At 36.8% G+C, this 24,206-nt stretch overlaps 1 protein-coding gene across 1 annotated transcript in view; it reads left to right on the forward strand.

Annotated features, from left to right (window-relative positions):
* Window positions 1–262: 262 nt before the first annotated feature.
* Window positions 263–24,206, forward strand: part of LOC131626014 (replication protein A 70 kDa DNA-binding subunit C-like) — a 29,677-nt gene continuing 5,733 nt past the window's right edge. The window contains exon 1 of the mRNA XM_058896840.1: window positions 263–328. Coding sequence (XP_058752823.1) covers window positions 263–328 — 66 coding nt within the window. The remainder of the gene's footprint in view (window positions 329–24,206) is intronic.

Here is a 24,206-nt window from a genome sequence, read left to right on the forward strand (position 1 = left end):
GTGACGGCATTGATTTTTTGATTGTCTTTAGGATTAGTCACAGTTGCGCTTGGGAGGGCTCCCGGTGCTTGCGGAATTGCAAGGTGTTGAGCAATTTGACTCATTTGCACTTCAAGGTTCTTGATTGAGGCTCCGGTGTTCCTTAAATTGCTTCGTGTCTCTTCTTGGAATTGGGAGCTTTGAGCGGCCATCTTTTCAATGGCGATTTCCCAATCCGCCTTTCTTGGTCCCTGTGGTTGGTATTGTTGTTGAGGTTGCTGGTATGGTTGTTGTTGCGGACGATATTGTTGCCCCTGTGGTTGATATTGTTGAGTCTGAGGTTGATATGGTTGTTGTCCTTGAACCGGCTTCTGGACGTTTCCTTGCTGGTCTTTCCATGAGAAGTTCGGATGATTTTTCCACCCCGGATTATATGTGTTGGCATAAGGATTATTCTGCCTCAACATATGAATCTGCTCAACCTGTTCTTGAGTTGCCACACAATGCATAGCAAAGTGCGGTCCACCACATATTTCACAAAGAACCGCTTTAACTGGTTCCACCTGTGCCACTGTCTGATTTCCAATATTCATCTTTTTTAACCTTCTTTCTACCTCTGCAGCAATCTGATCCTCCATCTTAGCAACCTGCTCTGGAAACTTCAAATCAATTTTGCCCTCCGGTTGGCTCATGGTTCGATCATACAACTCAAGATGCTCATTAGCAGCAATTGCCTCTATGATCCTTTTCATAACAGTGGCTGTAGCAAAATTGGTTGAACCACCAGCAACGGTATCAATAAGCTGCTTTGTCTTAAGTCTCAAACCATTCACGAAATTCTGCATCTGCTCGGTAGCGTCCATGTTATGAGTAGGACATGCAGTCAAACACCTTTTGAACCTCTTGTATGCATCCCCCAATGATTCCCCCTCTTTTTGTTTGAAATTTACGATATCATATCTTTTTCGGATGAACACCGAAGCAGGAAAATATTCATTGAGGAATGCTGTTTCCATCTCTTGCCATGTCGTGATACTTGCAGCCGGAAGTGAGTAAAACCACTCTTCTGCGTCATCAGTAAGTGTAAACGGGAACATAACAAGTCTCTTGGCCTCCTCTGAATGACCTTCGATCTTCAACGAAGTTGTCGTAGTGAGAAATCTCTGAAGATGCTTATTTGCATCCTCGTTTATTCTTCCGGAGAACGGCTTGCTCTCTAACTGGCGAATGGTGGATGGATGCAATTGAAAATGTGCCACATTCACGGGTTGATTAACAATAGTCATCCGGTTGGGATGAGCATTTGCCCCTCCATAGTCCCCTAACAATCTCTCCGCAGGAGGTTGATTTCCAGCCATGTTAACTGGTTCCTGATCTACCTCCCTGTCAAAGTCAGAGTCGCTGTGCTTCGAATGCACAGACACTTCGTCGTCGCTTTCTTGATGTGGAACACTAAGACTTGCACTTGGTACTGCCAGTCTTTCAATTCTCGCCTTGCGGCGTCTCTCGTGCAGAGCTCTTTCTGGTTCTGTGTCAAAGGAAAATTTAGCTGAGGTCTGACCTTGCATAAACAGTTAGACAACAGTTAGAACAGATACAAAACTGCAATGAAATTAAAATAACAGATAAAAATAAAATTTTGGTCGCAGAGCAACAAAATTTCAATTGACTTAAAGTTCGGCTTATAGTTTGGCAGTCCCCGGCAACGGCGCCAAAAACTAGATCGGAAAATAGCAAGTGTACTATTTTTTTATCGATGTAGTTATTAAAGTGGAGGTTTATCCAAGTATCGATCACAAGGACTGCGGATAAAATATAAGCCAGGACTAAATTTCAATTGAACAAAAAGCTATGGTTGGTTTTTTGATTGGTTTGATAAAACTGAATAACTGTTTATAATTAAAAACAATAAGTAAATGATGATTTGGTACACAAATGAGAAGACATGCTAGGTTGATGTATAAATCTTATGTAACTCCTTGAGAACACCGTTGTTCACGAAAAGATGTGACTACAATTGGGTATCAATTCTATAAAATGGTTTTCCCTAATTCCTTAGTGGAGAACTTCTTAATACTTAAAAGTCAATTTCAATTCCTCAATAATTGAATTTAGTAATAAGACATTATGCATCGTAATCTAGAATGAATGATCACTATAGAGAAATCCTTATTCCTAAGCGATTTACCGGTAATGTTTTGATTCAAAATGCATTAGGGTGGTGTGTCACGCCTAACCCTAATCATAGATCAACAAAATATTTTCCAATATTATGAAGCATGAAAAACTTTGAATCATAAACTCAATTTATAAAAACATCAAATTCATCACAACGGTTTTAACAAGTCATTACATGAAAAGATTTAGGGACATCACCCTAGCATAGTATAGTTTAGCTACTCATAGTGTTTAAGAAAATAACAAGAGTAAATGTAGTCATTACAAGAAATTATCGGTCGATATGATCTCCAATCGCGAGTGCTCTTGAAGATCTCTTCCAAATCCCTTGATTGCTCTTTCTATGTAATTCTCTATCCTCAATGATCCAAGATGCCCCCTTCCTTCTTCCTGTTAGGTTTTAGTAGTGTTGGCTCTCATCCCCCGTATCCAAAAGGTCCAAAATACCCTTAATGAGTTCAAGGCTTTCAAAATATCAAAATTTGGAGATCTGCCCGCGCCTGCCAACACGGATCGTGTGCAGGAACACGGGTGCCCGTGTTGGTCAACTGCTCCTTTGTCAAAAATTCACTTTCTGCTCATCTTTTCACACGGACCGTGTGCAGGAACACGGGTGCCCGTGTGAAACCTCTGCCTAGCCTTCAAGATGGCTTTTCCATCCACTTTTTGACACGGGCCGTGTGCATGCACACGGGTGCCCGTGTTGACCTCAACTTTGGCTCTTTTGGCTTCTTTCTCCGCTCGTGCTCGCCATAAGTTTCTACCTCTCCCGTGCATCAACCTGGCCACACACAAACTAACAACCAACGCATAAAACGACACTTGAATAATATTCAAAACACACTAACATGCAACAATCATCACACAATCAAAAAACAAGAAACTTACTTGAAAAACATATGACAATGCCACTTAGTATTACCAAGATTGCGAATTTCGGTCGGAAAAAGATGAGGAAACTTACTAGAAATGGTGACCGATCAGAAGAATTAGGGGACTTTTTGGCCAAGGAGAATACACGATTGGAGATTGGAGAAAACAAGGGTTTGGGAGAGAAGAAGGTTTTCATGAACGGAAGCGATTGAAGATCATCTTTCATCTAAATTCTTGTAATGTCTCTATTTTATATTTTGTTTTCTTTGAACAATATGAGTAACTAAACCCTAATGCTAGGGGGTGTCCCTGATTTGATTCTGTAATGAATTTGAATTCCTGAGTTCATCAATAGATTTGTTTTCTTATTTAATTTAATTGTACAAGGTTTTTATGCTTTCTTTGTCGGACCAACAAGATTGATTTACGGTTAACAACCAGCTGGACAACGGTTGTTAAGGTTTTTGTACGATTAGACTATAGTAGATATCACCTAGGACTAGGGATACCCTATAGTTACCAGTTAAATCTTGATAACATAAAGGCTTGATTTCATCATAATTCTCTAAGGACTTAGGATTTAGGATGAATGTTCAAAGGTTTTCCCACTAAGGACTTAGGGGAAAATAATCTAAAGGGCGGTAATTAAAGGTTATGAACTTGTTAAAGAAATCAAAATTCATGGTTATTACATGGCAAGTCATACACTTTACCTTAGCATGCTCTCATATTTGTTAAAACCACTTGGTCAATTTTATGTTATTTTTATTTATTGTTAATTTAGAATTGCAAATCAAAACCCCAATGTATGTTTTTGTTTGATTGAATTAAGATTTAGAACTCTATACTGATACACAGTCCTTGAGATCGACATTCGGGGAATCTCCCCTTTATTACTACAGAGGCAAAATAGTACACTTGCTATTTTACCGATCAAGTTTTTTAGGATTTAACTCTTGCATTTTTTTTTATGTTTTTGTTATGATGTGTAAAACCATACATTGAGTTCTTCCCAAATTTGACCGAAATTTTTATTTTTCATAAGAGTTTCTGATCTAAACAGCAATCGGGAATAGTATATAGAGATGAAGGGATGGTTGGTTAAGTGCAGGAAGTTTGGAATAATGTGACAGAAAGGGGGTTTGTTGGAACACCCTTGGTTTCCTAAAAAGAGATACGAGTCTAACGTGTAGATTTGTACTATAGTGCTTGAATCCTGAGAAGTACTCCTTGAGTAGTTTATTTTGACAGTCTGGCATAATCTAGATTCACATGCATGTATGAGTAGTTGAGAATTAAATAATGTTGGCACCAAATGATGAAAAGGCGGTAAAAGGTAGCCGACCCGCTAAGTTGGGTAACCCTCACACGGTTATTTAGCCCAAAGGAGGTTGATCCCCAGCGTCGTCCAAATAAGTACAATACACAAACTGAAAAGTTTTGAAAATTTCATCGTTAATTGTTACTTATTTTGTGCCTGAAAAAAATCAGAAAGCCTTGATTAGTCTCATGCATGTGATGATCATCATAAATTTGCATTGCCTTAATTTGATTGTCCGAATGAAAGAGGAGGAAAATCGGAAAAAGACTTAAGTACAAAGCATAGTTAGAGAGGTGTCCGAAAGGGGAGCTCAGGATTTAAATGTTTTTACAGAAACTCTTCGCGTCATGTGAATGTCGGACTAACAGTCTCTTAATCAAAAGGAACAGAAATTTCACGTATGAGTACCGGTATGTTGTGATGTTCATTTTCTCTTATAATTGTCGCTTGAGGACAAGCAAAAGTTTAAGTTTGGGGGAATTTGATAAATGGTTTTTACACGTATATTTACCGTTTATTTTAGTTATCTTTGATTAATATTATTAAGAGTTATATAGCATTCTTCTTTATTTTATGCGTTGGTTGTGTATTTTAATATTTTCAGACTCAGAGGAATAAAATAGGACAAATCAGGACGAAAAAAAATGCAAAATTTGAAGTTTTGGAAAAGTTTTCAGCATGCTTCAGCAGGTGCAACACGGCCACCCGTGTCAGGCAACACTGGCCGTGTCAGCCAATACGCTGATTGATCAGTTTTCACTTAATAGTTCATAACTTGAGCTACGGGAATCGGATCGACGCGTTCTAATATTCGTTGGAAAGCTGAGAGAAAGAGCTACATTTCTATGATGAATTCAAAAGCTGATAAAGAATTCAGAAGCCTCGAAAAATTCATGAGAGTTGTGTTCTTTTTCCAAATAGCTAACCTGTAAGGGTGTTTTAGGTATTTCTGACCGACTTAAGTGACTGTTTGCTATTTAACCAAGTTTTGAAGAAGAATTAGGGGACTTTTTGGCCAAGGAGAATACACGATTGAAGATTGGAGAAAACAAGGGTTTGGGAGAGAATAAGGTTTTCAGGAACGGAAGTGATTGAAGATCATGTTTCATCTAAATTCTTGTAATGTCACTATTTTATATTTTGTTTTCTTTGAACAATATGAGTAACTAAACCCTAATGCTAGGGGGTGTCCCTGATTTGATTCTGTAATGAATTTGAATCCCTGAGTTCATCAATAGATTTGTTTTCTTATTTAATTTAATTGTACAAGATTTTTATGCTTTCTTTGTCGGACCAACAAGATTGATTTACGGTTAACAACCAGCTGGACAGCGGTTGTTAAGGTTTTTGTACGATTAGACTATAGTAGATATCACCTAGGACTAGGGATAACCTATAGTTACCGGTTAACTCTTGATAACATAAAGGCTTGATTTCATCATAATTCTCTAAGGACTTAGGATTTAAGATGAATGTTCAAAGGTTTTCCCACTAAGGACTTAGGGGAAAATAATCTAAAGGGCGGTAATTAAAGGTTATGAACTTGTTGAAGAAATCTAAATTCAAGGTTATTATAGGATAAGTCATACACTTTACCTTAGCATGCTCTCATATTTGTTAAAACCACTTAGTCAATTTTCTGTTATTTTTATTTATTGTTAATTTAGAATTGCAAATCAAAACCCCAATGTAAGTTTTTGTTTGATTGAATTAAGATTTAGAACTCTATACTGATACGCAGTCCTTGAGATTGACATTCGGGGAATTTCCCCTTTATTACTACAGAGGCAAAATAGTACACTTGCTATTTTACCGATCAAGTTTTTGGCGCCGTTGCCGGGGACTGCCAAAATATAGAGTTTTAATTTTAGTTCAATTGAAATTTTGTTGCTCGTCAACTAAAATTTTGTTTTCAGTTTTTGTTTATTTGAATTTGATTTTAGTATAAAAAAGGAAAAAAAGTCAGATTATTTTTGCTTCATGAATTCTTCTATACTTTGCTACTGACAAATTATCTGAGTTTTGTAGCTATGTATTGTTTTGATTCATTGCCACCTGTATCTCTTGCATGTTGGTCGCCTGATTCAGGAGTCACCCTGGAAGAGGCGACTAAAATTTTTAAAGCATATAAGAGAGAGGTAAGAATCCTTATGAATGAATGTAAGGAAGCTAACTTTTATCCAGATAGGTTTATTTGGAGAAAGTTAGAGTTGGAAGAAGAATATGTGGAACCAGAAGAAAAATGCATAATATCAGATGAAGAGGATGCAGTAAGAATAGAAGAATTTGAGGTAAAAAAGAAATATGGGGAAGAAGAAATAAGGAAACTTGAAGATGATCGAGTTTTGGATAAAACCACAAATTTAACAATTTGTGAAGATGTGGACATCCCACAAGAAAATCTTCAACAAAAGAGTATCCCCAAAAACTATTTTTATAACAAGGCAGATGAAAGACAAGAAATTGACAAAGTATTGGATGACATTTATGCCTTGTTCAATAAAATCAAACTAAAAAGGGGTTGGCAGCAACATCATCAGTACTTTAATTTCATGGGATTTCTACCAAACAAAAGAAAGAAAAAAGATGATGTGTTCTTTGTGTCATATATGCCACCCTAACAAGGGGAATGGACCGTCGAGCCATGCGACGTTAAACAAAGCTTTGTGGGAGGCAACCCATGCTTTTAATAACTTAGTTTTATTTTTGTGTTTGCTTGTTTTGTTTTTCAGGAAATAAAAAGGGGACCTTTCTGGTGAATGCTAGAAAGCTGCAGTTAGAGTTGCACTACCCTCTATGAGTCACCCCTCTCGGGCTTGTTCTGAAACATTGGGGCCATTGTTTAGTTCAAGTTTGGGGGAGGATTTAACTCTTGCATTTTTCTTTTTATGTTTTGTTATGATGTGTAAAACCATACATTGAGTTCTTCCCAAATTTGACCGAAATTTTTATTTTTCATAAGAGTTTCTGATCTAAAAAACAATCAGGAATAGTATATAGAGATGAAGGGATGGTTGGTTAAGTGCAGGAAGTTTGGAATAATGTGACAGAAAGGGGGTTTGTTGGAACACCCTTGGTTTCCTAAAAAGAGATACGAGTCTAACGTGTAGATTTGTACTATAGTGCTTGAATCCTGAGAAGTACTCCTTGAGTAGTTTATTTTGACAGTCTGGCATAATCTAGATTCACATGCATGTATGAGTAGTTGAGAATTAAATAATGTTGGCACCAAATGATGAAAAGGCGGTAAAAGGCAGCCGGCCCGCTAAGTTGGGTAACCCTCACACGGTTATTTAGCCCAAAGGAGGTTGATCCCCAGCGTCGTCCAAATAAGTACAATACACAAACTGAAAAGTTTTGAAAATTTCATCGTTAATTGTTACTTATTTTGTGCCTGAAAAAAATCAGAAAGCCTTGATTAGTCTCATGCATGTGATGATCATCATAAATTTGCATTGCCTTAATTTGATTGTCCGAATGAAAGAGGAGGAAAATCGGAAAAAGACTTAAGTACAAAGCATAGTTAGAGAGGTGTCTGAAAGGGGAGCTCAGGATTTAAATGTTCTTACAGAAACTCTTCGCGTCATGTGAATGTCGGACTAACAGTCTCTTGATCAAAAGGAACAGAAATCTCACGTATGAGTACCAGTATGCTGTGATGTTCATTTTCTCTTATAATTGTCGCTTGAGGACAAGCAAAAGTTTAAGTTTGAGGGAATTTGATAAGTGGTTTTTACACATATATTTATCGTTTATTTTAGTTATCTTTGATTAATATTATTAAGAGTTTTATAGCATTCTTCTTTATTTTATGCGTTGGTTGTGTGTTTTAATATTTTCAGACTCAGAGGAATAAAATAGGAAAAATCAGGACGAAAAAAAATGCAAAATTCGAAGTTTCGGAAAAGTTTTCAGCATGCTTCAGCAGGTGCAACACGGCAACCCGTGTCAGGCAACACTGGTCGTGTCAGCCAATACGCTAATTGATCAGTTTTCACTAAATAGTTCATAACTTGAGCTACGGGAATCGGATCGACGCGTTCTAATATTCGTTGGAAAGCTGAGAGAAAGAGCTACATTTCTATGATGAATTCAAAAGCTGATAAAGAAGTTAGAAGCCTCGAAAAATTCATGAGAGTTGTGTTATTTTGACAAATAGCTGACTTGTAAGGGTGTTTTAGGTATTTCCGATCGACTTAAGTGACTGTCTGCTATTTAACCAAGTTTTGAAGAAGAATTAGGGGACTTTTTGGCCAAGGATAATACACGATTGAAGATTGGAGAAAACAAGGGTTTGGGAGAGAAGAAGGTTTTCATGAACGGAAGCGATTGAAGATCATCTTTCATCTAAATTCTTGTAATGTCTCTATTTTATATTTTGTTTTCTTTGAACAATATGAGTAACTAAACCCTAATGCTAGGGGGTGTTCCTGATTTGATTCTGTAATGAATTTGAATTCCTGAGTTCATCAATAGATTTGTTTTCTTATTTAATTTAATTGTACAAGGTTTTTATGCTTTCTTTGTCGGACCAACAAGATTGATTTACGGTTAACAACCAGCTGGACAGCGGTTGTGTCATACCCAAAAATTTGCCCATCACATTTCAAGATATCTTGGCTCAAGCAGTCTCCTCAGGCTCATATGATATCCAATTGCAAGCATGTTCACTCTCCTCCTAAGCAATAAGGACCAAAACTAGGGTTTTGTTTCTTTCCAAGAAAAAACCAACTTCTGATACCTCAAGTGGACTTCATGGTCTCTCATATGATTCAAAGTATCCTCATGACAAGTATCAATCCCCAATTCAAAAGATTGCTCACTCAATGGCCCAAACGATCAATAATCGACTAGTTGACCTAAAAGCCAAACTATGGTCAAATCACAGTCAAAACTCCTGATTTTTTTGTCAACAACCTTATTTGGAAGTATCATTCATCATTTTATCAAGGATTGATCATGATTCATCAAGAAAAGATCAGAAATCAACAAAACCTAAAGTTTCTAAATTAGGGTTTTCATAGGAGAAAGTCAACTAAACTTTGACCAGCCATAACTCCTACATGGAACATCAGAAATTTCCCATCCAAAGCTCATTTTAAAGGAAATTGAATTCTCTACAAATTTGTCTCTCACATGCCAAATCTAAAAATGCTTCATTTGAGATATATGGATCAAAAGATTATACGTCCTTTTTGAAAGTCAACCGAAAGCAGTTTTTTGTCAAAGCCCATATCATCAAGATAAAATCCTCAAATGGGAAAATGTTTCCAAAGTGGATTATGAAGGGTATCTTGAGGTTTCCTAAAAGTCCTAGAACTCTCCCATATCTTAAAAATCGAAGGAGATATGCCTTGTCAAAGTTGGACAATTTTGAGGAAAAAATAGGAAGTAAAAGTGGTTCAAAATGAATTTCTTTGCAAGGAAACCCAATTTTTTTGGTCCAAGCTTGATCCCCAAGATATCCAAGGCCCCAAATCTGATCTTCACGAATTTTGCAACATTTATTTGATTTTATTTGAATTTTTAATCATTTAAAAGTGATTTTAATTCATATAAATCAAATAAAAATTGAATATTTGGTTAGAGATATGATATTAATCAATTTAAATCATCAATAAAACTTCATGATCAATATAATTTCAGACAAAATATGATTGATTGAAAAATATTGAAATTTGGCAAAATTGGAAAGATTTAAAACCAAATTTCAACCAAAGTTCAAAAGATTGATTCAAAAGGATCTTGGCTAGTTTTATTGACTTGATTTGTTCCAATATACAAGTGCAAGTATCTCAGACCTCAAGGAGAGAGAAAAAATAAGGATTGCATGCAAGAGAGAATCGTGAAACTTCACCGAAATTCAAGAGAAATCCAAAATCAGTTTGAGAGATTGGAGGAGATTCAAAGACTGTTGGAGGTTTAAACACATTCCTGGAGTGCTCCTGATCTATTCCCAATCACTATCGGAGTCTAAAGCATCCAATATCGAAGCCTATATAGCACGGTTTGCCTTTGTTTTTCTTGACTTTCGATTCTAGCATTTTATGTATCATAAACGAAATTTGACTGCACAATATTGGTCATATAATGTTCTCGTTCTGTTAATATAGTTTAATAGAAGTTTGGGTGTGTATATGATGAACCCCCATTGTTAGGGTTTCCAAAGCTTCAAATTGGGAACCATAGATGCAAGTGAAATTGGACAATATTAATGGTACCATTGAACTCAAAAGAGAATTTCGAGTCGGACCACGGTCTTATTATTTATTTATCATGTCCATTGGTCAAATTACATTTTTGCAGGAATTGGCTATGAATGATTTTGTAGCAAAACTGGGCCTGTTTCGTAGCAAAAAAAATCACAGTCTCCATGGAGAAGACGAGGCCTGGGCGCAAAAGGCTTTATGCGTTTGAATTTAGCTGGTCTTTTTTTTATATAATATATGCGTGGCATATTATTAACAAGCGAGTAATGCAGCACGAATGGCTTTGGACTGGCGCTGGCAACGAACAGAACGTGTGTTCGATCGACCAGTGCGATAGATTATTTTTATCACTAGCTTGTTTTCAGATCCAATGCAGGAGCCTCACGTGTGACTATGGTAGACCCACAACACTTCACCATTAGATCTCCCCAGCGTATGATCCGACGTTGCTGAGCACGCCTATCTACCATAGACATCCAGAGCATCACAACACCTAATCAAAGCTGAGTATTTCTTAATTTTTTTTCTTTTTTTCTTTTACTTATTTATTATATAATTGTTTATTTGTTTTCTTCTTTCTTTATTTACTTTTTTCTTTTTATTGTTAATTTATCTTTAATCAAATAATAATATTTTAACAAATATTTTTTATTTTATCGAAGACTCGTTTTTTACAATTCTATCGGTAATTGTTTTCTTATTATTTTCAATTCTTTTTACAAAAAAAAAAAACTTAATCAATTCAATAATCATGATTTTTATCCAATAGTTATTTGATTGATATGGGTTAAATCGAATTCTCGATTCTTTGAGAACCTTTAATGATTATTAGAAATAATAAGGTTATTTTATATTTCGTTCAATTAGGGTTTGTGTATTTTCAGTCAATGCACTAACGTTTCTCTTCTTCGTGTCAAATTTTTAGGGTTAATCAAAAATCCTTCAGCCACGTGCCATCAGATCAAAGAGCTAAGTTTTCTAATTTCTTTGTTTAACATCATTTTATTTTTATTTCACCTCTTGATTAAAATAGAGTTTACGTTAATAGTCAATGAATCTGTAACGCGCTAACCCTTATTTATTTTCTTTTTAATTTTCAGTGTTCGAGGAAGATCAAGGCATTCAAGATATTTAAATTAATTATTTATCCCTCTTATTTTCTGCTTTTATTTCCCTTTCCCCGCAGGTGTTTATTGTAATAGCGTAGGACTTTATATTTTTTCTGCCTTTAATTTCAGCAATTTTAAACTGCGTGGTTAGTAACCCTAGGGAGTGATAAACCATGAATTGAACATAGATCACTAATTTACAAGATAAATATCATCGAAGTTAACCATGTGATTGTTGCACCCACACACCTTTAGGGTAACCCTTCTTGTTGCCTTATATTGTTGCCTGTTTCCTGTTGCCTCTAATTGTACTAAATAATAGTCAAGTCCCTCGATTCCGAGGATACCTAAAGCAAGGTTGCCTAAAGAGATTGAAAATCATCTAGTCCCTCGAAGTTGCCTCGGTAAAAGATGATTGTCCCAATTGCTAAGGCATCCTCGCATGATGCCTTAAAAGATTACTATATCCTTCCCTTAGACTACCTTCCCTCTTTATGGTAGGGACAGTCTTGTGGCGAACAATTATTTTCGATGACCCTTAAACATCCAATTGAAAGACTTTCTGCCCTCTCATGGTATGGATAGACCCTTTCGCCTGAAAGACTTAAAGAACAAGAAAGACGAACTTAGGGTAGGTAGTTCTTAATTGCTTGCTCCATTCAAATCAAAATCAAATGCTTTTCACACCTCCTTTTCAAATCAATTCAAAAAGGCTACGCTTATTTACAAGCTAAAGTCCTTATTCAAAATCTTTTCAAACAATTCAAACAAACAAGTGAGCTAAGCAATTAAGAGCCCATGGATAACCATGGATGCAAAGGGTGCCTTACACCTTCCCTTTGTATAACTTACCCCCCAAACTCAAAATCTTTCAAAGGTCTTTCATGTTCTTTTAGCCTTTCCAATTGGATAAAATAAAAGTCGGTGGCGACTCTTGCTTACCGGAATATTTCAAATAAAGTCAGTTCACCGTATTACAGAACTGGCAACTCTGCTGGGGATTCTTTCGATTAAAAAGAGGGGTTACCTTAAAGTTTAGGATTCACTTTAAATGTTTGTATTGTTTGCTTTATATTTGTGGGCCTGTTTGGGTTTACTTGTGTGAAAGATCCTAACCCAGATCTGAGTACCTTAAGTAAATGGCATGAGACCAAGGAGACTGCACAACGTATACTGATGTGGTTGATATGGTGGCCATCGTTAGTGTGACACATTGGTTTGTCCTGGTGTTCCTTGGAATCCGACTTGAGGAAACACTTGGCTGCTGCGTGGTGTCATTAAGCACTAATCTGCCCTTAGAACCCTAGTTGAACTTGACTTTGGCCTATTAGAAAGTAGCGAGATGGCTATCTTTGGTTCCGACTGAAGTTGGTTGATACTCGAAGCTACACTCATATGGACTGGACTTTCAGGAAATTTTCGGTCAGTGATTTGATTGCCGAACTGAGATAAGAGCCTTCGAGAAAGGTCAATGATATGAGCTCCCTAGAACCCGATCTTTATATAGGACAGCTTGAACCAACTTAAATTCAGTGGGGAGGGTACTTACCTACAAACTTCACGCAAGGCTTTAAACCTAAGGACACTTGTGTGACTTGTCTGTGCTTGCTACTAACCCTTTGGTTTTCTTGCAGGTTTTTCTTGTGGGACTCACTCGTCCTTACTATCTTACGCTTTGCCTGATGCATTGCATAACATCATGACATCATGACATTATAAGCATAATATGATTTAACTAACCCTTTCAAGGATCTTAGGAATTTAGGGCGCACAATTTCAGGTGCTCTTATCAAGGACTGGACTCTTATCTAGGGGCAAAAGGATTTATTTTCCTCTGGCCACACACCTTCCAATTCAAATACTCGGTACCTATCAAGAGGAAAGAGGATTTATTTTCCTCTAGCCATGTACCTTCAAATTCAGAAGTATCCCGAATCAAAGGCGATGACCCACTCAATATGGTGAGCTTGATTCCCATAGAAGAGCATCCAAGAATCAGAGTTCTTCAAACGAAGATGCGACCAAATCATTTTCTGACGTTGCTAACTAAATTTCTTAAATATCCTTGAAAACATTGCATTTGCATTCATAACATTGCATAACAGGTTTCCTATGATGGGTCTCTCATCCTTCTCTCGCTGTTTATTTCAGCACAAATGGATCTCGAGCAATCTGTCAAGAATCTCCAAGCTCAGAATGCTGAATTCCAAGCTTTGATCCTTAACTTGGCCAAGGGGCAAGAAGAATTGAAGGCACTTCTGATCGAGAAGGAGAAGAATCAACATAAGCATCAATATGGTCAATATAATCAGAGATCCAATCCTAAACGTTCATTTACTCCATTACATATACCACTGTCTCAAGTTCTCCAACAACTGCTCAATCAGAACTTGATAACTCTATTACCTCCATATTCATTTCCTACCAATCCCACTCCTGGGTATAAGTACCATGCGAGATGTGCTTATCATCCGAATAGTCCTGGTCATGATACAAAGGATTGTTGGCAATTGAAGCACAAGATTCAAGACCTCATTGATGACAAGATCATTGACTTCAATTCACCTGAGGGACCTCACGTGGCTAATGCTGTGTACAATCGGAAAGGTCATAATAAAAATAACCAATCTGTGGGGACAATTCTGATCTCTACACCAGTTCCACAACAAGGACGCAAGTCAGATGCACCTAAGCGTTAGTTCACAAAGATTAATATGTCATTGGCTCAGACATTACAATACTTGCTGAAGTCAGAGTTGATTACTTTAAAGGATCCCCCTAAGAATCCCAGTACTTCCGCTCGCGGCTATAATCCCAATGTGAGATGTGCATACCACTCCGGTAGCCCTGGTCACGATACAAATAGTTGTTGGACACTGAGGAACAAGATTCAAGACATGATCGATGTTGTTGTAATCGAATTCAACCATCCCAAGACTCCTGTGGTGATCACCGCTCCTATGTCTAGTTACGACAAGACTGATTAATGTCTAGAAGGATGAACTTTTTAATCATTAGATTTACTTTCATTTGCAATTTCTTTCCTGTTTGTTTGAACATTCGACTTATGATAGACATTATCTGTTTCAATAATCATCATTAGTGCATTGCATATGTTTGGCTTGAATAAATTATTTCGCTATCACTCATTTTAAATTGTGTCTTTACGTTGCATATGTTTTGTGATACTCGACTCCTGCTAAAGTTGTATGCCTTTTGAGGGAGGATGACGAAAATGATACCGCAACCACATACAATAATGCTTTTGAACAGACTATGCTGACGATGTACATGCATTGTTTCAATTCCCAAACACTGGAGATATAAGGATGTTAATCCCTTGTTAACCCCTTTGAGCCTAAGAAGTAGAAGTTTTCTTTCTCATACAAATTAAACCCTTAATCACAACCTGGGGCAGGGTAGTTACTCAATCAACTCAATTGTACTAGTTGTTGTTTATACAAATAATGATGGGTTCCCGCAACCAGTAAGTCATGTAGTCAATATCCACCAAAAAGAAAAAGCTGTTAAGTCAAAACCTATGAAGGAGACTTATCGAAAAGTCGAAACATCCCGCTGACTGTAATCACAAAATAAGCAGTTCAGGCAAAAGTTAGGGATAACAAAAATCAAAGTAAAAAAAAAGAGGTCACTACAAATCCTCGACCAAAGCAAAAAGAATTACAAAGAAGGACGACTGACGGTCCAAATTAAACATCTGATACTTTAACCATCATCAAACATCAATGTTACAACTTCAAGCTTTGCTAAAGGCTTAAACAAAGAATTAACTGAGCATAGGATCGAAGAACATCACGAAGATTGGGATGGGTACAAATAAATATTGCTCTTTGAAACCAAAAGTTTAGAAATGTAGAAGAAGAAGAAATAAGGACTTTAGCTCGTAAATGAGCATAGCCTTGAGAGTGTTTTAGAAAAAGATGTAAGAAAAAGATTTAAGCCAGAGCAAGGCAATTAGGGGCAAATTACTTGGTTAGATGAAAAATGTTCTTTTAGCCTTTCAGGGATATCCATACCATAGGAGGGTAAGGAAGCCCTTTGATTTGGAGGTTGAAGGGTCGTCGAATTATCGTTCGCCACAAGACTGTCCTTCTCCATAGAGGGGCAGGTAGTCTAAGGAAAGGATCAGAATAGCCTTTCGTTTAGGCAACCAGAGGATACCTCAGCACTTCGTAGGCAACTTCGAGGGACGAGATCATATTAGCGAATCGAAGGCAGCATCATTAGGGACTTATGATCTTTGAATGAACCGAGGGTAACATTGCTGAGGTATCCTCGTATTCAAGGGACTTGGCTATTCTGCATTAAAACATAAGGCAACAGGCAACAGGCAACAAGAGGGGTACCATAAAAGGTGTGTGGGTGCAACAATCACGTGATCGAATTCAATTATATTATCTTGTAATTAGGTGATTCTAATTCAGTTCAGGGTTATCACTCCCTAGGATTACTAACCACAGAATAATATAATATGACAGGTTTAAGTGCCTTCAAGGCCACACAATACAACCTAGAAGCAGATACAAAAATATTATGGGGATGGGGGAGGAAAAGCAATAAATTTAAACCCCAATAGGGTTTGGCATAAGTAATAATTAAAAGGAAAATAAATTAGGTTAGGTTTTAGGGTTACCGACTAATCGAGCTTTGACGGTTGGCTAACCCTGAAAATTGGGGAAAAGAAAAATAAACACAAAAGGGGTGAGTGTATGGCCAGTTCATTGATATTGAATACAAAACCCTAATTTTAAATTAGAAGGGCAAAAAGAAGTAATTAAAATAAAAGGCTAAAATAAATATTTAAATTAAAAGGCAAAAAATAAATATTTAAATTAAAATAATAGAATCAGGGACTTAGCTTTGATCTGATGTGGCTCGTAGTCGGAAGAAATCCTGGTGCTAACCCTGAAAAATTACCCAAGGAAAACATTTTCAGTGCAGGCATAATCTTCGTGAACCCTGATTAGGGTACGAATTAAATATGATTAACAGAACAGATAACCAATTTAATTAATTATTTGTTTTTCAACCTAATTAATTAAATCGGTGAAAAAATAGGTTTCGATTAAATATCTAACATTAATATATTTTTTATCAATTAATAATTTTTTTTTATGATTTATTAAGTTATTTAAAATCATTTTAGATTAATTTAAAATAAACAAAACTATCAATTAAAATAAAAGATTTTAATTTTATTATATATATATATATATATATATATATATATATATATATATTTTATGGAAAAAGGAAATAATTAAGAAACAAATTTTTTTCATAAATAAAACAATATTTATAAATAATATACATAATAATAAATAAAAAAACAAGTGCTATATAATTAAAAAGAAAAAAATTTGAGGAACTTAGCGTTTGATCAGGTGTGGCTCATCTATGATGGTCCATGGTGCGCCAACAACCTCTGTGCGTTGGATCTGGAGAAAGAGCTATCTGATGGTTGGGATAATGAGGGAGCATGGCACCTGGTACGGAAGCATCACACTGAATCCAGAGGGAAACAAACTAAAACGCGCGCCTTCTTTATGTTTGAACTCGCCAATGGTGTTTCGCCACCGCATCATCTTCTTCATGGAAAATATGAAACATGGCTTTTTACAGCGCATATTACCAGTGCGCTGTAAAAAAACCCAAAGCTATTACACCTGCGAATAACGAACACACGCCAATGGCCATAGAAATTTGGCGCGATGCCATGGATGAATTCGTCTCAACCACGCGAATCCAATGGTACCTGCCTTAAGGTCTAATTTTACATGGTTTAAAAAACCCCAATCTCAAGGGCATGAACCCTAACATGGTATCTCGCTCATACCGGCATAAAAACATAATTACATTTCCAGAATCGTTCTAAACAACAAAGCAAACATGAATATGCAATCGAATCCCATTAAAGATGCTTATATCATGCTAATCGAACAAAAAAAAGAATGACAAACCGTAGCGCAATATGCACGTATTCTTGATGTCTGGATACTTGGCAATGATCCTATCCACTTCATAAATCTTTAGGGAACGTTCTTGGACCTTTCAAATGCTTCGAATTGATCTGAAACTTCAAATTGATTTTGAAATTTCTTCGGTATTTGGAGGCACGAGTTAGGGGTTCTTGAGGCAAAAATTTTGTCCCCTTTGCATCTGGAAATCTTCAGTATATATAATAGTTCCAATTAGGTTAACAATTATGGACTGAATCCTTTTGAATCATTGATTGTCACTTAAGAAAAAATTTGATTGAAATTGGTTCATGAATATTTCTAATTATGGCCAAATTGACTCAATCTCCTTCCAATAATCATGTGCACGAAATTTGATTGGATTTTGTGGCATTTTGATGATTAATGATGATTGGAATTGAAGAGGAATCAAATCTTTTCAATTTTTACTTCAAATATGGATTAAATATATGATTTGAATGAATAATAAAAAATTCAAATAAAAGTCAAATATTTATCATATTTTCGTGGCCTCTAGATTGAAGCTTCTAGATGACTTGTGTGGCAAGATTGGATCAAAAGAGCTTGGGCCTATTTGCAAAGAAATCCATTTTAAAGCCTTTTTCTTCACATTTTTCTTCAAAAATTATCCAACTTTGACAAGGCATATCTCTCTCAATTTTTAAGATATGGAGGAGTTCTATGACTTTTTGGAAACCATGAAGAGTCCTCTACAAGCCACTTTGGAAATTTTTTCCATTTGAGGATTTTATCTTGATGATATTGGCTTTGACAAAAAACTGCTTTTGGTTGACTTTCAAAAAGGACCTATAATCTTTTGCTCCATATCTCTCAAATGAAGCATTTTTAGACTTGGCATGTGAGAGACAAAGTTGTAGAGAATTCAATTTCCTTCAAAATGAGCTTTGGATGGAAAATTTCTTATGTTCCATGCGGGAGTTATGGCTGGTCAAATTTCAGTTGACTTTCTCCTATGAAAACCCTAATTTAGAAATTTTTGAATTTGTTGATTTCTGATCTTTCCTTGATGAACCATGATCAATTCTTGATCAAATGGTGAATGATACTTAAAAATGAGGTTGTTGACAAAAAATCAAGAGTTTTGACTGTTCTTTGACCACAGTTGACTTTTAGGTCAAATTAGTCGATTGTTGACTTTCTGAGCAATTGAGTGATCAATCTTTTGAATCGAGACCTGAATCTTGTCATGGAGGTAACTTGGAATATCCTAGACCATATGGGATGCCTTGGAGATTTTGATTCTTTGCTTTTTCCTCAGAACAACAACAACCCTCGTTTCTTGAGCCTTTGTTTAGGAGAGATGTCTTTGAGCTTTGAGCTTGTTTTAAGAGAAATAAGATGGACAAATTTTAGGGTATGACAGCTTCCCCTGTTCAATTTTCTTAAACCTGAAGATGTAGAGTGTCTTGTGTGCCAGTCGGTATCTGAAGGTGGAAGAGGATTGAACACTAGAATACCCAGAAATTTGTACCATCGGGGGATGGGCTTAGAGATGCCATCCAGATGAGTATTTAAGACTATGTCTGAACTGTTTGAGAAGTAGTTTGTTTGAATGTTGATCGTGTCATTACTGTTCGTAGTAGATGAATTAGATCTTTGAGAGTTGGTCGTGTCAGCACCGTTCGTAATAACTGAATTAGACTCAGGAAATAATTGACCGTGTCCACACCGTTCGTGATGATGGAATCATATCCTTGAAAGTTGATTGTGTCAGTACCGTTTGTAATACCTGAATTAGATCTTGGAAAGATTATCGTGTCCACACCGTTCATGATGATGGAATCATATCCTTGAAAGTTGATCGTGTCAGTACCGTTCGTAATACCTGAATTAGATCTTGGAAAGATGATCGTGTCTACACCGTTCGTGATGATAGAATTAGATCTCTTGTCGTGTCAGCACCGTTCGTAGTAACTGAATTAGACTTAGGAAATAGTTGATCGTGTCCACACCGTTCGTGATGATAGAATTAGATCCTTAAAGGTTGGTCGTGTCAGTACCATTCGTAGCAACTGAATTAGATCTTGGAAAGATGATCGTGTCTACACCGTTCGTGATGATAGAATTAGATCTCTGAGAGTTGACCGTGTCAGTACCATTCGTAATACCTGAATTAGATCTTGGAAAGATGATCGTGTCTACACCGTTCGTGATGATAGAATTAGATCTCTTGTCGTGTCAGCACCGTTCGTAGTAACTGAATTAGACTTAGGAAATAGTTGATCGTGTCCACACCGTTCGTGATGATAGAATTAGATCCTTAAAGGTTGATCGTGTCAGTACCGTTTATAGCAACTGAATTAGATCTTGAAATTGATCGTGTCACCACCGTTCGTGGTAAATGAATTAGATCTTCGAGTGTTGACCGTGTCAGTACCGTTCATAGTAGCTGAATTAGATCTTGGAAAGTTGGAGATTTCATTCATTTGTCTGTACCTGTATTCTGCAATAGCAATTTTTATGCAATGTCATGATGCATGTATTATGTAATGAGTCCCTCAAAATAAATGAGAAACTTTGTATGTTATGCATGAGTTTATCATGAGACACTATGTGCAAATGTATGGATATGTATGCGATGTATGATCTTGATTCATATCATGTGAAATATCCTGATCGGGACCCTGATGTCTTTATTTTGTTTTGAAGATATACAATTGGGGATTTATGACTTCTGCTTGGGGATGAACAGTAACTTGATGTACCCTGACTGGGGATAAGAGATATTAATAAACCATGTTGGAGGAGAGCCAAGTGTTGGAGATCCGGTCGTGTTGAAGTTGTGAATTTGAGGAGTTAAGTCTTTTGTTGAGAGTATTTGGAGATCTTCTTAATGATTACTCTGTGGGGATATGATCCTGTGGAACCGGCCTTGTGGGAAGGCATGGATGTCTTGGAACGGGCCCCTAGTATTGTAGCAACTACCATTCCTGGGTTTGTTTTGATTGGAACACACTAATGAGTATTGATCGAAGTGTTCAACATGGACTTGCATAGATTTGCCCCTACTAGTAGGGACTTTGGAAAGATTCGCGTCGCGAGGACTTTATGAGATGTGCACTATGGGCGTCATGCCCCTAGTAATCATAGACCTAGGACAATGCCCCATGTTGATTAGAAAATAGCTTCAGATCTACTTGGATGCATACCCCTGATTGTTTTTGGCATCCTTGAGAGATTTCTCAGAATATCGACTTGATTGCCCCAGATTGATCGGGAAATAGTTTGAAACCTACTTGGGATGTATGCCTTTGATCATTCGGTATTTTGAGAGATTCTTGGAATCTTTACTTGATTGCCCCAGATTGATTGGACAAAACACGTTGTGCCCCTTGTATACATTGCTTCTGGAATGATCTTGTCTGTCGGGATAACTGTTAGTCATTAGTCGTACCCTGTGCAGGTTCTTCATGTTGCTAACATTCGAAAGTATGTAGCAGGATATGTTTAATAATGTATTCATGAGATGCAATGCATATGTCTGTCTTGAGTTTCTGAAAAACATTAAAACTGGAGATGTAAAAGCGTGATGTTTATAAAAACGTGATGTTTGTAAAAGACAAAATATCCACTCAGCATTTGTGGTAAATCTTTAGGAGTCAGGATACCTTTTTTATGACAGTATGCTTTCGAACTAACCATACTTCAGTTAGGACTTTCAAGGGTTGTAGCGTGGCTTGGTTCACGGTTTAAGAACAAAGGCTCAAAGTTCATTTGTACCCATCCCAATCTTCATGATGTTCTTCGATCTTATGCTTAGTTAACTTTGCATTTAAGTTCTAGCAGGTCTTTCGTAAGATTGACATTTGATGATGGTTAAAGCACCGACATTTTATTTGGACAGACAATCATCCTTTTTTGTGATTTTTTTCTTTGGTCGAGGATTTGTAGTGACCTCTTTTTTGACTTTATTATCCCTAACTTTTTCCTGAATTGTTTATTTTGAGATTACAGTCAGCGGGATGTTTCGATTTTTAATAAGTCTCCTTCATAGGTTTTGACTTAACAGCTTTTCCTTCTTTTTTTGGTGGATATTGACTGTCTGACTTAATGATTACGGGAAACCATCATTATTTGTGTAAAAGCGTACTGGCACGACTGAGTTAACTGAGTAACTACCCTGCCCCAGGTTATGATCAAAGGTTTTAAATTGTTCAAGAAAGAAAACTCCTACTCCTTAGGCTCAAAGAGATTGACGAGGGATTAACATTCTTATATCTCCACTGTTTAGGAATTGAAACAATGCCTGTACATCGTCAGCATAGTCTGTTCGAAAGCATACTGTATGAAGTTGCGGTATCGTTTTTGTCATCCTCCCTCAAAAGGTATACAACTTTAGCAGGAGTCGAATATCACAAAACATATGCAAATTAAATACACAATTTAAAATGAGTGATAGCGAAATAATATATTCAAGACAAACATATGCAATGCACTAATGATGATTATTAAAACAGATAATGTCTATCATAAGTCAAATGTTCAAACAAACAGGAAATAAATTGCAAATGAAAGTAAATCTAATGATCTAAAAAGTTCATCCTTCTAGACATTTAATCGGTCTTGTCGTGATTAGGCATGGGAGCAGTGATCACTACAGGAGTCTTGGGATGATTGATTTCAATTTCACCAGCATCGATCATGTCTTGAATCTTGTTCCTCAATCTCCAACAATTGTCGGTGTCATGTCCAGGACTATTAGAGTGATATGCACACCTTGCATTAGGATTATACTGATGAGACAAAGTGTTAGGATTCCGAGGAGGATCCCTCAAAGTAATTAGCCATTTCTTCAGCATCTGTTGCAACACTTCAGCCAAAGTCATGTTGATCTTTGTGAATTGTATTTTAGGCGCGTTATGTTTACGTTGTGGTTGTGATGCTAGTGTGGAGATTAGAACTCCCCCAACCTACTGGTTGTGTTTATCTCGACCTTTCTGGTTGTACACAGTATTAGCCACGTAGGACTTCTCAGGTGAGTTGAAGTCAATGATCTTGTCGTCAATTAAATCTTGGATCTTATGCTTCAACGGTCCACAATCCTCTGTATCATGACCGGGACTATTCGAATGATAGGCACATCTCGCGTGATACTTGTACCTAGGAGCAGGATTTGTAGGAATTGAATACGGAGGTAACAGGGTTATCAAGTTCTGATTGAGCAGTTGTAGCAGAACTTGAGACAGTGGCATGTGCAACGGAGCGAATGATCGCTTGGGTTTGGATTTCCATTTATCTTGACCATCTTGCTGCCTGTGTTGATCCCTTTCCTTCTTGATCAGAAGTGTCTTCAATTCTTCTTGCCCCTTGGCCAAGTTAAGGATCAAAACCTGGAATTCGGCATTCTGAGCTTGGAGATTCTTGACAAATTGTTCGAGATCCATTTTCTCACTGAAATAAACAGCGAAAAGATGAGACACCTGTTTTATGAAGACCTTTAATGCAATGTTTATGAATGGTATGTTTATGCATATGCAGTGTTTTCGAGGACCTTGGAATTCAAATTTGTTTAAAACCAAACAAAAGAAACTTTTTTAATAATGCTTAAGGAAAAAAATTGTAAATTGTTTTATTATTCTCCTTTACAATAATGAAAGCATAAAACTAGAAATAAAATAAAATCATAAAACCAGGAATAAAATAATAAAGATAAAAACAAAAGTCTTCAAGTCTCCCATGGACACTTCCTTTTTGAACCAATGAAGTTGTTGATGCCTTGCTCCGCATGAAGTAGTTTTGTGAGCTCTAATACTTTCTCTTCTTTAGCGCGAAATTGAGCTTCAAAAGTATCTCTTTCTTCTTTTAGCTGAATCCAAGACCTCTTTAACTCTTTGATGTTCGTTGGCATGTCTGGATGAGAAATAACTTGAGGAACTTTTTCCTCGCAATCAGGTTCCACTATCACAGGTAGGACATATGGATAAGGCATGATGAGGCGTTGAGCACGAGTGCACATCCATCTGAGGTAAGGTCCTAAAGGAATGGAGTTCCTTTGCCCCAAGCTCTTGCTATCAATTTTGTTCACCATATCCCATGCTCGTATAAATTTCCGGCGGTGATTCTGAGCATCATCTTCATAATCAAACACAATCCCTTGTATGAGCATCTGATGAGGACCATCTCTTCGAGCGTAACCAAACTGACGTAGTGCCAAGCAAGGATTATAAGTAATACCTCCTCGTATGCCAAGTAAAGGCACATTGGGATATTGTCCACAACGGTCGATGATAGTAACATTCTCCTTGGATAAGGAAAGCCAACGGATATCAGAATGAGAAAGTGACATTATCCTTTTATGCCATTTCAACCTTTGATCGTTCCTCATTGCTGAGCGAGGAAAGTGCGAAATAAACCACTTAGATAGCAAAGGTATGCAACACATAAGAGTCCCTCGTTTCTTCATGGTACGAGTGTGAAGAGAGTGCAGGATGTCTCCAAGCAAAGTAGGCACCAGGTTGTGTGTCAGAAATATCTTTATGGCATGTACATCTATAAACAGATCAGGATTAGGAAATAG

This window comes from Vicia villosa, unplaced genomic scaffold, assembly GCF_029867415.1.
Source record: "Vicia villosa cultivar HV-30 ecotype Madison, WI unplaced genomic scaffold, Vvil1.0 ctg.000253F_1_1, whole genome shotgun sequence".
NCBI classification, from domain to species: Eukaryota; Viridiplantae; Streptophyta; class Magnoliopsida; order Fabales; family Fabaceae; genus Vicia; species Vicia villosa.